Source organism: Pleurodeles waltl, chromosome 8 (genome assembly GCF_031143425.1).
Source record: "Pleurodeles waltl isolate 20211129_DDA chromosome 8, aPleWal1.hap1.20221129, whole genome shotgun sequence".
Taxonomy (NCBI): Eukaryota; Metazoa; Chordata; class Amphibia; order Caudata; family Salamandridae; genus Pleurodeles; species Pleurodeles waltl.
In genome coordinates, this window is record NC_090447.1 from 21,447,550 (window position 1) to 21,463,949 (window position 16,400).

General features: G+C 44.7%; 1 protein-coding gene across 1 annotated transcript in view; it reads left to right on the plus strand.

Moving 5' to 3' along the window:
* LOC138249316 (transient receptor potential cation channel subfamily M member 2-like) overlaps positions 1-16,400 on the plus strand; it is a 328,743-nt gene that overhangs the window by 140,439 nt on the left and 171,904 nt on the right. Inside the window, exons 5-6 of the mRNA XM_069203275.1 lie at positions 12,460-12,678; positions 13,177-13,188. Of these exons, the coding sequence (XP_069059376.1) occupies positions 12,460-12,678; positions 13,177-13,188 (231 nt within the window). The remainder of the gene's footprint in view (positions 1-12,459; positions 12,679-13,176; positions 13,189-16,400) is intronic.

Below are 16,400 nucleotides of genomic sequence, written 5' to 3' on the forward strand. Positions count from 1 at the left end.
TACTTTAGGAGTACTTTGAGACATATTATGTTCAAATTTCTCCAGACACCTTAGTTTGTCTGCAACTAAGTTGGGCAATTTCACCTTTCAGTTTGTTTTTTGTGCCTCCCCCATTAGTAATACTTGCTCGGGGTGGCTGGGATCAACAGTGATCCCCAATGGTTCTGGTTCTCTCAACCTCAATAAGGCTCTTCCCTTTCCCACTACATACACTCTTCCACTCACACATCTATCTTTGTATGACAAATTGAAATTGAAATAACCTAACAATGGTAATTTTACTCCACAAAACTTGTCAGGTTCAATATCAGGCAGATGCAATTTACACTCGCCCAGTCCCTCCCATAATTCTTTGGTAAATATAATATACAGGAAATATGAATGCGCCAACATAGTGACATTGTTCCCATTAATTATTATCATGTATTTTGAACATTGATAACCTTCTTTTATCTCACTCACTATGTCTTCATATATTACCAACACTTCAATGTTATCCTGCTTATCTTCCTCTGAGTAATAGTCACTACCATCATAAACTATAATTACTTTTTTTGCCTGCAGTACGCCCATTCAATTTACACTTGCACAAAAATGTCCTAATTTCTTACAACTTAAACATCTTGCATTTGTAGCTGTACATGTTTCTGCTTCTGCAGTAAGCTTAAAACTACCACATCTTTAGCACATATGTTTTTCCTTTTCAGTAAGGATACTCTGTTATATCCCACAAAATGCTTTCTACCTTTTTGTATCACATTCATTTTGTTGTGTTCTACTTTTTTTTATGGTGATCATTATTGAGTTCCTTAACATATCTCAATTCATTTTCTGTTTGTTTGGCAACGTCTATAGTCTTTTACAATGAAGTATCTTTTAATTCTATCAATCTCTCCTGAATCTTAGGGCCAGATGTACATCCCTTTGGTATTGTGACTTGCTTTTTGCGAATATTTCAGATTCACAAATTGTAAGTTGCATTTCCAAATGCACAACAGTGTAACTCACACGTTTTGCGATTGCCAGTGGGTTCTCAAATGATCCACCTCATTAATATTCATAAGGTAGGTCTCAATTTGAGATCCATTGGGATTCACAGTGATGGTGGCCTGCTGGGGACAGCAGACCACCATGTCTTTGAATGCTTTTAAATAAAGCAGTGGTTTTTTTTTTAAATGCATCAACGCATTTTTAAAAAAATGAAAAGTTTTCTTAACATTTTTTCAGAGCAGGCAGTGGTCCGTGGGCATGAATGATGAATAAACAACAAAGCTGAGATTCTCCTGAGGCCTCTTCTCATCTATATGATTTGATTTGGAATAGGTCCAAATATAAAATTGGAAGCTTGAGATTGGAGGATTGTCCTATGGGTGTACTTGATTTGGACTTTCAAGTGTAATTAGTTGCTTGCTGTGATTGGTGCTTGGGTTCCTGTTATTTTAATGCTAGGGATGATGCCCAAGTTAAGGAGCAAAATCTGATTTCAGCCACGATTCTTTGTAAATCAGATTTCAGCCTCAATTCTTTGTAAATCATTTCATATTTGTGTGTGACCTCAACTTCTACCTCAATGACAGAACTGACCTTAACTCTGCCAACCTCCTTGACAGACTGAAAACATCGGCCTCACCCAACTCATAGACAATGCCACACACATCGCAGGACACATGTTCAACCCCATATTCACCTCCTGTGATCGCATCAAATATAGTCACATCACCAAACTCACAAGGACCAATCACCCAATCGTCCACTTCAGTTTACCGACCCCCATGCTGTCTCCCTCAATGCAACTCAATGTCACCTATCATATCTGGAACAAAGTCTCAGAGAATGGACCAACACCTGCACCCTCAACCCACTTAAACTCCAGAGCAATGTGAACCAGGACATCAAAAGCTTCAACACTTGTATCACTGACTGCCCTGACATTGTCACCTCCATGAAAAGCAAGAAGCACGTAAGGTCCACCAAGGAAGCCAGCTGGTACAACAAGGACCTCAAAACAACCAAACGCCACTACGAGCACCTCGAGAGAAGGTGGTGCATCAACAAAGACCCAGGCGACAGAACTGCCTACAAATCAGCACTCAACCTATTCCACCACCAACTACGTGAGATGAAAAAGCCCTGGAATCGCACATCGAAGCTAACCTCAATGACACAAAGGAGATCTTCTGCATAGTCAGGGAATTCGCCAACCCTGCAATAGCAACAAGCAACATGTCTCCCTCTCAGGACCTAGGTGACAGCCTCATAGATATCTTCCACAACAAAATCACCAAAATATAAAGAAACATCAAGCCCCAACTTAAGCCTGAAGACTTTTTAAACAGCCATACCTCCACACACACTCAAGACACCATCACCATCATGCAATACATCCATTCAGGGACCCAATCTAACCCATGACCCCACCACATCTTCAATCTAGAAGCATCCAGAATCGGCCTCAAACTTTCCACTCAATACCTCACTGGATTCTGCCACCTACCCAGAAGACTGGAGACACGCAGAAATCAGACTCCTGCTGAAGAAACTTGTAGAAGATTGCAACAAACTCAGCAACTACCGACCCACCTACCTTCTCTCTTTCCCGGCCAAATTAATTGTAAAAGCCAACCATCACAATCACCTCCCAGTTGACTCCCAGTCTGGATTCCACAGCAACCACATCACTAAAACAGCCCTGATCGTGGACACAGATGATATCCGGACCCTTCTACACAAAAGAGAGGCAGGAGCCCTTATCCTCTTCGATCTCTCAGCATCTTTCAACTCCATCTCCCACCACACGCTCATCACAAGACTTTACGACATAGGCATCCAAAGAGCTGCCCTCAGATAAATCGCCTCCTTCCACAACGAGAGAACACAAGGAGTCAACCTTCCATCATACACCTTTGAACCTAAAGCAATCATCTGTGGAGTCTCTCAAGGCTCATCAATCAGCCCCACCCCATTTAACATATACATGTCCCCCTCTGCCAACACAGTCAGATCTCACGGACTCAACATTATATTCTATGCTGAAGACATGAAACTCATTCTCTCCCACTCCGAAAACTCCACCGCTGCCAGAAACAACTTTCACTAATGAATGACCAGCATCTCCAATTGGCTGAGGAACATCTGCCTCAAGTTCAACACAAATAAGGCAGAGGTCATGATCTTTGGCAGTGACAGCTCCCTCTCGGACACCTCCAGCAAGTCAACGCCATCTCCTCCTCCTGCTTCAACACTCTCTGCATGCTCCGAAAGATCTACAAATGGATACCCACCGAAACCAGAAGAACAGTCACCCTAGCCTTTGTAAGCAGCAAAGTGGACTACGGAAATGCCCTCTACGCAGGAACCACGACCAAACTCCAGAAGAGGCTGCAACGCATCCAGAATGCCTCCGCAAGCCTCATCCTGGACATCCCCTACCACTGCCACATGACAGACCACCCGAAAAACCTGCACTGGCTCCCAGTCAACAAGAGAACCACTTTCAAACTCCTCACCCATGCTCACAAAGCACTGCACAACACCGGACCAGAATACCTCAACAGACGACTCTCCTTCTGCATCTCGACCCAGCATCTCCACTCCGCCGACCTCGCATTCGCAACCGTCCCACGCGTCCGCAGAACTACAACCGGCAGTAGATCATTCTCGCTCCTCGCCGCCAAAACGTGGAACACTCTTCCGACACACCTGCACCAGACCAAAGACCTCCTTACCTTCAGGAAACTTCTCAAGACCTGGCTGTTCGAGCAGTAGCAGCACTTTCCTACCCCTTCTCCCCCCACTCCTCAGCGACTTGAGACCCTCACAGGTGAGTAGTGTGCTTTACAAATTCCTAATTGATTGGTGACCCAGAGAACTGGGGCGTACACCACCCCCAGCTGAGCATGCCAGGAATCTCAGTATCATCCTGGATAGCAAACTCGCCATGAGGTCCCAAGTCAATGCAGTGTTATCCTCTGCATTTTCATCCATGTTACATAAGATTTTCACATGGCTTCCCCAAAATGTGAGATGCATCATCACCCAAGCCCTTATTACCAGCCGACTAGACAACAGAAGGACCATCTACATGGGAATCGGGTCCCACCTAGTTTAAAGACAACAGACAATCCAGAACGCCACAGCAAAAACCTCCTCTGGTTCCCGGTTCAGAAGAGATGCCAGTTCAAGCTGCTCAGCCATGCGTTCAAGGCCCTGCATGACTTCGGACCCACCTACATCAACCATCACTTGAGATTCTACAAACCCTTAAGACACCTCCACTCTGTCTCCCTCAAACTGGCCTTTACCCCCCACATACACTCAAGCAGTGCAGAAGGAAGCTCCTTCCCCTACCTCACAACCAAAGCCTGGAGTGTCCTGCCATGGAGCTCACAACCTCCCCTACTCCATAGGAGTTCCAAAGGATGCTGAAACCTGACTCTTTCACTGGGACACTGGACCCTGCCAGTGACTGGATACCCTCACAGGTGACAGGTCATGTTCTGCAAGTCAAGTAATTGATTGTGTCATTGATTGAATTATGAAGTGGTAATGGAGGGTGGCATACGTGATGTTGCATTTACACTGTGGCATGAACATGTTGCAGCATGCACATGTGCATATGTGTATGCATGAATGTGGAGCAATCAGTACATCGAAGTCTGCTCTGGGCTCTGTCCTGACCCGGCATGTGTACCAGCCTGACTCTGCTGTGTCTCTGTATCCAGACCAAGGTCTGCCCTGCGCTTCTAATACAGACTGGGAGGACCTGAGGCTGGCTCACAGGTTACACATGGGTTTAATATTTTTCGATTGCTCTTACTAGAGGAGGAAGGTGTTGTCTACCTCTTTTACATTTTAACATGAATAACTTGTTGTAATGAAAGCTACCATTGCTGATCATTTTATTTTGACAAACATTGGGTGTGAACGATTTGTTTTAGTAAACACATGATAGAATGTGTCAAACTACTTTTGGTTACTCTTCTGTGAGAACTGTGGCATGTGTAAACCTTGACCTCCCAATGAGTTTCCATTTTTGGTGCAATAGTAAGCAGGAGGGAAATAAACTACTGTGACAAGTTTTCACATATATTGTGTGATATTCAATTGCCTAATCTTAGACAAAGTAAGTGACATGGTATAAGAAAGTGAAACGCAGAGTTTACTGTTTTGTGCATTGAGAAGCTTCAGTGAAATGTCCTTCAAACAGCTGACAAAACCCTCAAGTGTTGATGGAAGAACTCTAATGGGACATTTTAACAAGTCATACTCTGGCTTACATTTTTACCCTATCTCAAACTGTCCTTTGTTGCCAACATGCTCATTTGCTAGCCAGCTATGGCTACGATACAGAAAAACCTGATCAAAAATGCACACAATCATAAACACTGCAGAGTAAACTATGGTTTGTGGTTGGGGGTCACCTCCTCCCCTTCGTCAGCTTAGGCCACATGTGCATCCACATCAAGGAGAGAAAACTTTAGTACTAAAAGACTTTTCATTTATAAGTCATTCTTTGATATTGTTCAATTATATGGATTGAAATATATGAATTGAACTACACCAGAACTACAAGTCCCAGCATGCACAGATGCATATACTTGTATGAATAGGAGACTACCTAAGGTGAAGCAATATAGGATATTGAGATCAAGGCGAGCATCCTGGAGAGTTTGATGGCCGAAAAGAGGGGTGGCTGGTATTATAATCCAATCTGTGCCAAAACGAAAAGTATAATTTCCTGTAACTTCATGGGAGTTCAAAGAGCACATGGTGTCACTGGCTGTGATGTCACCAGGTCAAACGTCTTTTAGTGTCACTTGCTGTAACCCATTTGGGACAGAAGGACATGTAATGTCACTTCCGCTACCCCTGTCATTTTGGTGAATCGACGCCCATGGTTGGATATAATACTCCTGTGGTCCTGAGACCTAGCAGGCAGCAGACCTGGTGTCTCACAAACACGGTGTCATTGCGCAGGGTCTGATTGGACCCTGCACTTTCAATCACAGAGTGATGCAGGGCATCCCAACCCACTAGGCTAATCCAAAGTAACCTCTGCTGAATTATTCAGCATCAGCTCTGTGCAGTGCTCCAATCCTTCAGTCCTCTCCTTGTCCCAGGAGAAATTCCGGTACTCAAAGGGAGAAAATTAAAAAGTGCTGGCACTCTGTACAAGTCTGTGCCCACTCATTTGTGTTACATTTCGTAAAATGTTTGAGAATTACTTTTTTTAAATGATGCTCAAAACTCTTTAGGCCTGATTTATCAAGGGCTTGCAGTGCCCTTGCTTCACACAAGGTGCAAGCTTTAAGTCAGATTTACCAAGCCACCACATCCACCTTTCATGCCCATGTGTGGCTTGGTAAATCTGGAAAAACACCTTACTCTGCCCTGAGAAGGTGTTCCTTAGTACCATTGGTGGCGTATGGATTTTGGCACATTTCCAGATAGACCAAGACTGGTAAGCCAGGTAATGTGTCAAAATGTTCTGCCTTCCTAAATGAGGCACAACGAGGAGAAATGTCTTTGTTTCTCCTCGTTGTTTCTTCTAAGTCTTCTGCATTACTTACTTAGAAACAGGAAAATGCCTCTGAGGCTTCTGCCTGCAACACAGACACCTTTGCACAATGGCACATGAGTGCCTGCGTGATATGCAGCAGATTGTGTGCCAGCCCAGGCAGAGAACAGAAATGCACCATGTACTGGTAATGATGCAAATGCATGCCCTCTCCCTTTCGTGCTGCAAGTTCTCTTGTTACGTTGCACGAAATATTAATACACCAAGCCCTTTGTCTATGTAGATTGGGACATGCTACACAGCACCACCTTTAGCTCTTTAGCTCCAGTGAAACAATTTGCATCGATGTCCCCAATGACCTCCTTCTCCATGAATTCCCTCTCTTCCATGATCCATAAATGCCCCTCATCTCTCTATAGCCCCTCTCTAACATGTATTTTATTACTTATGTATGGTGTCAGATCACTTTACGTCACACATTATAGAAAGACAATGAATCATACATGTGTAAATCAATTTATGGGAAATGTTATATAAGATAATGAGGATTACAAGGTGTATGAATCATGACCTTCATACTAGTAGGCAGTATATGTGTGAAAGATTTTTTCCTCTGGACAATAAAAAAGTCAGGATTTGAAACATACTACAGTAGATGGGGTTGGCTTTTTCAATACCAATGTATTTATACACAAACAAACCCTTTTAAGCAACACTAGGCTAATGAAAGACTTGGGGAACACATATAATATTCTAAACTATACCATGCAGTTTGCTTGCAGCTCTTTGATGACAGTTCATAGCTCACTGTGCTAGATTGGGGTTGCAACTTAAAAACTGCAATAAAAGGATCTCTTTGATAAAAGCAGTAAACCAATGAGCTGTGGACATAAAATACAGCTCTGTGATTTGTTTGGTAGATGTCCTTTGCAACAGGCACATTAACCTTCTGCACTATTTTATGATAAGTGAAAACTGCCGCTAGACAAAACCCCTGTCTAACTCCAGCAGGATTATTTAGTCACCAGTGTTATCACTGACCCCCTACTTTGACTGCAGGAGCAATGCATCCCTAGCACGTCTCTTCCATGTCTTGCTTCCCCTTGTTTCCACCCTAGGTTCATGCAATACTTAATTTGTAAAAACATAAGTGCTGGTGCACAAAATGTTTCTTAGGAGCCCACTACCAGCACTGCTGATTGTTGTGATTGTTGAATACCAAGAATGCCAAGTCTTTGTTTCACTCTGTTCCACTTAATCCTTTTTTTGTCCTCCGGAGACTTCCTCCCCCTTTATCACACTCTTAAGAAGTTGTTTTTCACCCATACTTTCTCCTATTGTCACTGCATTCCAAATTTCTCTTTCTCCTCTTTCCTGTTTTGCTACCTTTCTCCTTCTTGTTCAGCCACAGTCAATGTCTAGAAAATGAGTCATGTTCCCCAAAAATGAGTACCACCAGCTCACATTAAGCACTGAATTCATGTGCTGTGTGGAACACAGCATGCATGATGAGTATGAGCAAACTTCAATAGTTCTTTGCAGGGCTTAGAACTGAGCTATCTGTGATGAAGTTGGGCATTATAAGAGATCAAGGGCCTGATGTATCAAGCTTTTTTACATTCGCAAACGGTGCGAATTGCAACATTCGGACATTTTCGAAGACAAAAATACCTTTCACAATGTATGAAAGGCATTTGCAGTGCAATTTTAAGGAATCGCTAAAATAGTGATTCCTTAAAATTGCGACCCCCATTTATAGAATCGCTAATTGCGATTCTCTAAATTGGAAATAGCAAATAGAAAATTCCTATTTGCGACTTCCAGAGCACATGTATCAAGCATTTCCTAAATGCGAATTGGGCATTTAGGAAATGCAATTACCACAAACTAAAGTTTGGTGGTGACCATGTGAAAATTTTAAAAATGCATTTCTAAAATTGACATGTAGCGCACACATGCCCCTAAGGCATGTGTGTGCTTCACATGTACGTAAAAATACGATGCTCCATCCTATAGTAGCCCGTCTCCAAGCGATGGAGGAGAAATTGGAAGGGCTTATTAAGACCCAGTTGCCGGCTATTCCTCCCCAAGCAGACTTTCTATCTCATTCGTATCCCCCCCACTTGAGTCAACCTTGCGTCAGTGATGGCAGACTTCTCGCATTACCGGGCAAGGGTTTTATCCTTCCGAAGGACCATGAGGGGGACTCACCTGATAGAGCGGTTATCACCTCAAAGGACAAGTATTCTAAGATTTCCGCCCCTCTTTTAAAAGGATCTGGAGGACCTGCTCCTTACAATGACACAGCAATAAAAGTCTATGCAGCTAATTTTACTCATGAGCCTTTTCAATCAGACTCTTCGGAGACAATGCAGATCAACGGCGGGACTAGACCAAGAGCATTACACCTTTTATTACTAATGTCCACAAACTTAAAACTAATAGCCTGGAATCTTTTACCGAACTGAAAAACAAGATCATACACTGGCTACATGTAAATGCAGGGTTTGCATTTCATATGGTACCGTCGATACTGATGGTGAGGAGGATGAGGTGGGTGGGCTCGTTGGAGAAGCTCCGTATGGGGGACTGTATCGTTATTAATTTTAATTCACCAGCTCTTGTCCAGTAGCTCTCTTCAAATGCCCGCAGACCCTATCCCTTAGCAGGGGAAGTTTCCCTGTGTAGACTGCAAGTGTTCTATCCCCCAGCAGTCTCAGCTGTTAATAGTGAGTCGCTAATGGCACATAGAGTTTACCCCTGCGCCAAGCCACAGTCTGCCCCGAGCGAGGTCGCAGACCTTCTTCATCTTCTCTCTCGAACGTAGATTGACTAAGTGATGGACTACAGGGAATAGGAACGAGTTGCTATGAGACTGAGCATATTGCCCACCCAGTCTCTAGTGGATTTACTCCATTTACACCACCCACCCGGACAGATTCCTGTAATTTGGGAATTAGTGAGAATATTGTCACAGGAGTCAGTGAGGAGGGGGCCTGAAGGGCCACCTGAAGCTACCTTTAGGAGTCTTGATGACAGTTTGACTTCCGAGGCCACCCCAATCAAATTTACTCTAACCGAAACTAAAGCTGCAATAATTTCACTGAATTGGGGAAAGGCCCCGGGTCCTGATAAGATTACTGGTGACCTATATAAGACAAGACCTGATATATGGGCCCCTTACCTAAATTTAGTCAGTAATGCAGTTGCGGCAGGAGCACCCATTCCACCCTCTTGAAAAGGAGCCGAAATAGTCCCCCTCTTCAAAAAAGGCAGTCCCAGTGATCCTGCCAACTACAGTCCGATATGTTTACTTGCTAACTTTCAAAACATTTTTGCGAAGCAAGCTTTGTTCCATCTTGACGAATGGATTTCAGAGTCCGAAGCCATTTCAGAGCTACAGGCAGGGTTTAGACCCGCAGTTAGTACTATAGGCCAAGCCCTTAGGTTCCTAGCAGTCAATTGGAAGAATGTGGACTTGGGGGGGGGGGGGGGGTGGGGACTTGTATGTGTTTTTTATAGACCTCAGAGCTGCATTTGATTTGGCCCCCAGAAATTTGTTATGGTTGACACTGTCTAATATGGGCGTTCCAAAAGGTCTCTTGAAACGTATTGTTTGATTGCACGAGAACACCTATGCACAAATTAGATGTGGTAAGGACGGCAAACTGACAGACCGAGTAGCTATCAAAAGAGGAGTCAGACAAGGTTGTGTTGTAGCTCCTACCCTTTTTCTCTTATACATAAACAATTGTATTCAATATTTAGGGAATTGCACTAACGATTCGCCCAAGCTGGCTGGGAAGAAAATACCATGTCTGCTACATGCGACGACACTATCCTGCTAGCTAAATCATCAATGAGAATCCAAAATTTGGTTAATGAATTTTGTGTTTTCTGTAGAGACTATGGGCTGGATGTTAATGTCAAGAAAACAAAACTTATGATATTTAGTGCCTTGAGAAAGAGATTATGTGCAAGAATAGTAATGAATTAAATTCTTCTGGAAAGAGTCTCAGAGTTTGATTATCTGGGCATTAGGCTAACGGACTCTGGTAGATGGGAGGCATCAGTATAGTGGCACTCATTATAAGCCAAAGAGGTGGGGCATTAGCACGTAAGGCTAGAACTGCAGTGAGCCCCTCCTTGAATCCAATTTCCGAGATTTAAAAAATCCAAATCCGTGCTGCGGCCCTGTACGGAGTGGAACTCTGGGGTTCCTACAGACAATTGGACATTCTACAAACCAAAGAAAATCACTTTCTCAGACACGTATTCAGTTCAGGGAAGGGCACACCAATGATCTCTCTCAGACTTGACTTAGGATTAAACAGCATCAAAGCCACAGTGGGTCTGAGACTGCTTTTATACTGGAAAACAGATGAACTTGAACCATTCAGGGTGGCAATAAGAGATCTCATAATATCCCCAGAGGGATGGGAAAAAATCCTTTGGCTGAGGGAGATGAAATCAGCTTGGGATAAGTTAGGTCTCCCTCACATTGGAAGTACCCTGAGTTGATCCCTGCTAATGCTAGACAACTTGTCAAAGGGAGGTACTGGGAGAAAACCAACAATGAGCTTTTCCACCCCAACGGGGTAGGCAGGTTAACAGCACAGTTTTTGCAGGTTAAACATGAACCCTGGCCTGAGAAGTAAATGGACCTACCTATACCCGCACATGCCTGCGCCTTATTTCTTCAGCTAAGATACGGCACTTTACCTGTTAATAGCTTTACAGCCCATTGGTCGTCAAGTAATCCCAGGACTGACAGATGCATATATTGCCACCAATGCAAGGAAACACCTGAGCATGTGCTGTTCTTCTGTTCCCTATATAAGAGCCCTAGAGGGAGGTGGATCATCCCTTTGTGTAAAGTCTTAGTATTGCAGGACCGAGCTAATGCTTTTAGAATATGCAAATATGATACATCTACACCGGTAGTAAGCTCAGTTTCCAAATATTTGTCTGCAGCGTGGTCCATTCTCCATAGGTTCACCCTTGCTCCGGGGCTCTGAGCCGGACAGGTATTCTTTGGCTTATGGATGGGGACTCTAATCAGATTAATTTAGTCCTTAGATGTGTCATGTACTGTAACTCTGATGGGAATTTAATTTAACCAATGTGTGGATTTTAGAAATCTTTGGATCAATGGGGGGCTTCAAGACATGATTTTCTGAATGTATGTTTTATCTCTAACTATTATTAATTAAGGGCCCTGGCGATTTTTTGATAACTTTTTTGATTCATAGTGCAGTCTAACTGGTATTGAATGTAAACCAAAAGTGTGGATTATTTTAATAATTATTTATTTAATCTGGTGTGAGAATTTAAGGCCTTATTAATTGGTATGGTATTTTATAAACTACACTGATATGATAAGAAATGCACCTGTCCATAAATCGATTACGCCACTGGTTTTAGTTTTAAGGAATGTATTAATTGTATTTATTTGAACGCTGGTTACAAGTTTTTATCATTGTTATGTATGATTGTTTTATTGTGTTTTAATGGTCGAATTTTCTGACCGAATAAATAAATACAAATATTTTTAGGGTGCAGCAGAGGGGGCCTTAGGCCCGAGCACCCTGGGATTTGCATTTCCAAATTGGCGAATTCCTAACTGGAATTCGCAATTAGGGAAATGCAAAAACATTTGCAACAGACCCATAGGTGCAAATGGGGAGGGATTCTCTATTTGCGATTCGGTAATAGCATTTGCAATTTTAAGAAATCGATATTACTGAATCGCAAAAATCATACATACCATTGTGCATTTCTTAAATAATGATTTCTTAAAATTCGCTATTTAAGAAACACAAATAGGTTTCTTGATACATCTGGCCCGAAGTGAGCTATTGTAAACCTTCCTAGACGATAGTATGCAATGAAGTATAATTGTAAATTAACTGACACTGCTCTGTAACTCTCCTCTCCAACAGATGGAAGTTTGACTTACAAATCTGCCTGCCGCGCCTGAAAGATTTCTTCACTGCCCCAGTAGTGATCTTCCATTACAATGTGGCATCATACATAAGCTTCCTTATACTCTTCGCATATGTTCTGATTATAGATTTTCAGACTACCCCTTCCTGGGCAGAGGGCCTGCTCTATTTCTGGATTTTCACCTTACTTGTTGAGGAACTCTGGCAGGTGAGGTAGCACCAAAACATACCAGCACAAAGCTAAAGTCATGTTATACTGCATAGGTTTGTTGTTTCTGTGGCACTTGTTTCTCTGTATGCAGGCTGCAAGTTATCCTAATTAAAGTCTCTATTAACATTGTGGTGGGTTAACCCTAAAAGAATAGGTAGCCAGACGGGTTAGGGTTACTGTTGGTTGTTTTTATTTGTATTTTCTCATTTGAATGTCACTTAAGTGTCCTTATTATCTCTCCTCGTCTACATCCTCTTCAAAATACATGTAGTAATTTTCTCTTTTCCTTTTATTTCTTTAGGCTGAAAGATGTATTAAAGGGTGCCCGCTTTACTCCCGCCAGTCCACCTCGGAAGAAAAGCGAAAGAAAAGAAGTATCCTGTCTCAGGTAAGCGCTTCAAGGCTTAGGGATATGGGTGGGAAATGGGGGAGTGCTCGTGAGGGACAGGTGGGATCTCAACCTTACTGTGGGGTGAAAATTATACTGTTGCACCATGCATAAGTGACTTTGAAGGGTGCCATCTACCGGAACCCAAATTGCCACTCTTAAGGTGTGCTGTTCCCCACTTTCTCTTCACCACCCTCCCCCACCTTTTTGTAGTCGTGTCTCTGTGCAAGAAAGACCATATCTTGTCCAGCCACACTCCTCCAGGAACGTGGCGTGGTGGTCGGATCCGGACTCCTCCTCCATCCACCCTTCAGCCCGGCTCCGATACTGTTACTCCTTTGTCCTCGTGTTTTGCCTTGTTGTGCTCCTCTTCTTCCTCTGTCTTGGGTCCCACATCTTCTCTGCTGTGTATCCCAGATTCTGCTAACTCAGGTCCTGAGTCTTCTTTGCTGTGCGTTTCTGGTTCTGCGATCTCAGGTCCTGCATCTTCTGTCTTGCCGTTCAACGTCGTCTCCTCTCTTTTCTTCTTCCTGCTCACTCTTTTGACCGTGTTGGCCTGGAAGCAGTTCTTGCTTCCGGTGAATCAGCTCTCCAATGTTCCCCCGAGGCACCGATAGGGGTTAACCATGTAACCTGAGCCGCCGGACCACGCCGTAGTCGCCCCTGGAAATCCATCACATGGCTCGCCTTCCTGGCATGGCCAATTGGGCCATGAGGGTCCCGGCGCATGAGACAGGTAGTCCGCCATGCTTTGACGCTTCCTGGCAGATAGTTTGTCTGAAAGGAAAAGAGTTGTAGGGCTAGAAACCAGCAAAGTATTCTGGGATTAGTGTTTTTGTTACTTAAAAACCATGTCAAAGGTATGTGATCTGTGACTACAGCGAAGGATTGTCCCAACAAATATTATTGAAGAGATTCAACTTCCCATTTGATACATAAACATTCATTTTCTTTCTATGGTCCAAACAAGACATAGTGGACTATGTACTTGGCCTAAGATCCAGAATGGCTGAGTACATGAAAAAGGCCAGTAAAAACCTTCAGGCCAGCCAAGAGCTCCAGAAGCAATGGCATGACCAGAAGGCTGTTCTGATCCAGTACCAACCAGGACAGAAGGTGTGGGTATTGGAGCCTGTGGCCCCAAGAGCACTCCAGGACAAATGGAGTAGACCCCATCTAATTGTTGAAAAAAAGGGCGAGGTCACCTACTTGGATGACCTGGGCACTGCCAGGAGTCCCCTTAGGGTGATTCATGTTAACCGCCTAAAACCCTACTATGACAGAGCTGATCCCACCCTGCTCATGGCAACAGATGAAGGACAGGAAGAAGAGAGTGACCCTCTCCCTGATCTCTTCTCCTCCACTGAAGAGAGTGCTTTAGTGGAGGGAGTAGTTTTAGCAGACTGTCTAACTGCAGAACAGAAAGACAACTGCATAAATCTCCTTGGACAATTTTCTGAACTCTTTTCAACTGTGCCAGGCACCACATCTTGGTGTGAACACACAATTGATACTGGAGACAGCTTGCCTGTCAAAAGTAAAATCTATAGGCAGCCTGACCATGTCAGGGACTGCATAAAACAAGAGGTTCAGAAAATGCTTGATCTAGGAGTGGTTGAACCTTCTGAAAGCCCATGGGCGAGTCCTGTGGTGCTTGTACCAAAGCCTCACTCAAAAGATGGAAAAAGGGAGATGAGGTTTTGTGTAGATTACAGAAGGTCTCAATCAGGTAACAAAAACTGATGCTCACCCTATACCCAGGGCAGATGAGCTCATAGATACACTGGCATCTGCCAAGTATCTAAGCACCTTTGATTTGACTACAGGGTATTGGCAGATCAAATTGGCTGAGGATGCTATACCTAAAACTGCATTTTCAACTATAGGAGGGCACTACCAATTTACAGTGATGCCCTTTGGTTTGAAAAATGCACCTGCCACTTTTCAGAGGTTGGTGAACACAGGGGGTCATTATGACCTCGGCGGTCTTTTTGCAAGACCGCCGAGGGACCGCCGTGATGAAGACCACCTGTGCAGGCGGTTTGCCGCTCGGCGTATTATGACTGTTGGCTGCTGTCCGTTGTTATTCCGACGGAGAGCCGCCAACAGCCATACTTGCAGGCGGCGGGGAAGTGGCGGTTGCTCCACCTCAACGCCAACAGAACACCGCCCAGCGAATTACATCCTGTGATTCGCCGTGGCGGTGTTCTGTTGGCGGTGTGGTGTCGGCGGAGCTACCCCCATGGCTCCCGTCCCCTCCCGGAGGATCGTCGGACCAGGTAAGTCGATCGTCCATGAGGGGGGGGGGTGTTGTGTGTTGTGTGGGTGCATGGGGGTGTGCGTGTGTGTATGTAGAGGGGGGGGTGTGTGTGTGTGTATGCTTGCGGGGGTGTTATGTGTATGGGAATGAGTGCGTGTATGGCTGTGGGTATGTCTGTATGGATGTGTGCGTGTATGTTTGAATGTGGGTGTGCGTGTCTGACTGTGTGTGGATGTAGGCATGTATATCGGGGTGTGTGCGTGTGTGTGTTTGTTGGTGCCTGCATGCGTGTCAGGTGTGTGTGAGTAATGTTATGTTGGGGGTCGGGGTGGGGAGGGGGGCCCTGCCGCCTTTGGGGGGTGGCAAGGGTGGTGGGGGGTGTAGGGGAGGGAATCGTGGTGGGGGTGGGGGGTCGGGGAGACCCCTATCAGTGCCAGGGAAGGAATTCCCTGGCACTGATAGTGCTTACTGCCATGGATTTCATGGCGGTTGAAACCGCTGGAAATCCACGGCGGTGAGCCGGGTCCAAATACCGGCGGCAGTATACTGACGGACGCAGGGCTGGAGACCCAGGTCTCTAGCCCCGCGGTCGTCTACGCCCTGGCGGGCGGGACGGAGAACCGGCGGATGACCATGGCGGTAACCGCCATGGTCATAATACACCAAGGTAAGACCGCCAGCCTGTTGGCGGTCTTACCGCCGGTTCTCCACCATCCGCCAGGGTTGTAATGACCCCCACAGTCCTGCAAGGGTTGGAGGCTTTTAGTGCAGCATATCTTGATGATATAGCTGTCTTTAGCTCCACCTGGGATGAGCACCTGGTCCACTTTTGGAAAGTTTTGGAGGCCTTGCAAAAGACAGGCCTCACTATCAAGGCTTCAAAGTGCCAGATAGGGCAGGGAAAAGTGGTTTATCTGGGACATCTGGTAGGTGGAGAAGAGATTGCACCACTTCAGGGGAAAATCCAGACAATCATGGATTGAGTTTCCCCTACAACCCAGACCCAGGTGAGAGCCTTCCTAGGCCTCACTGGGTATTACAGGAGATTAATTAAAAACTATGGCTCCATAGCAGCTCCA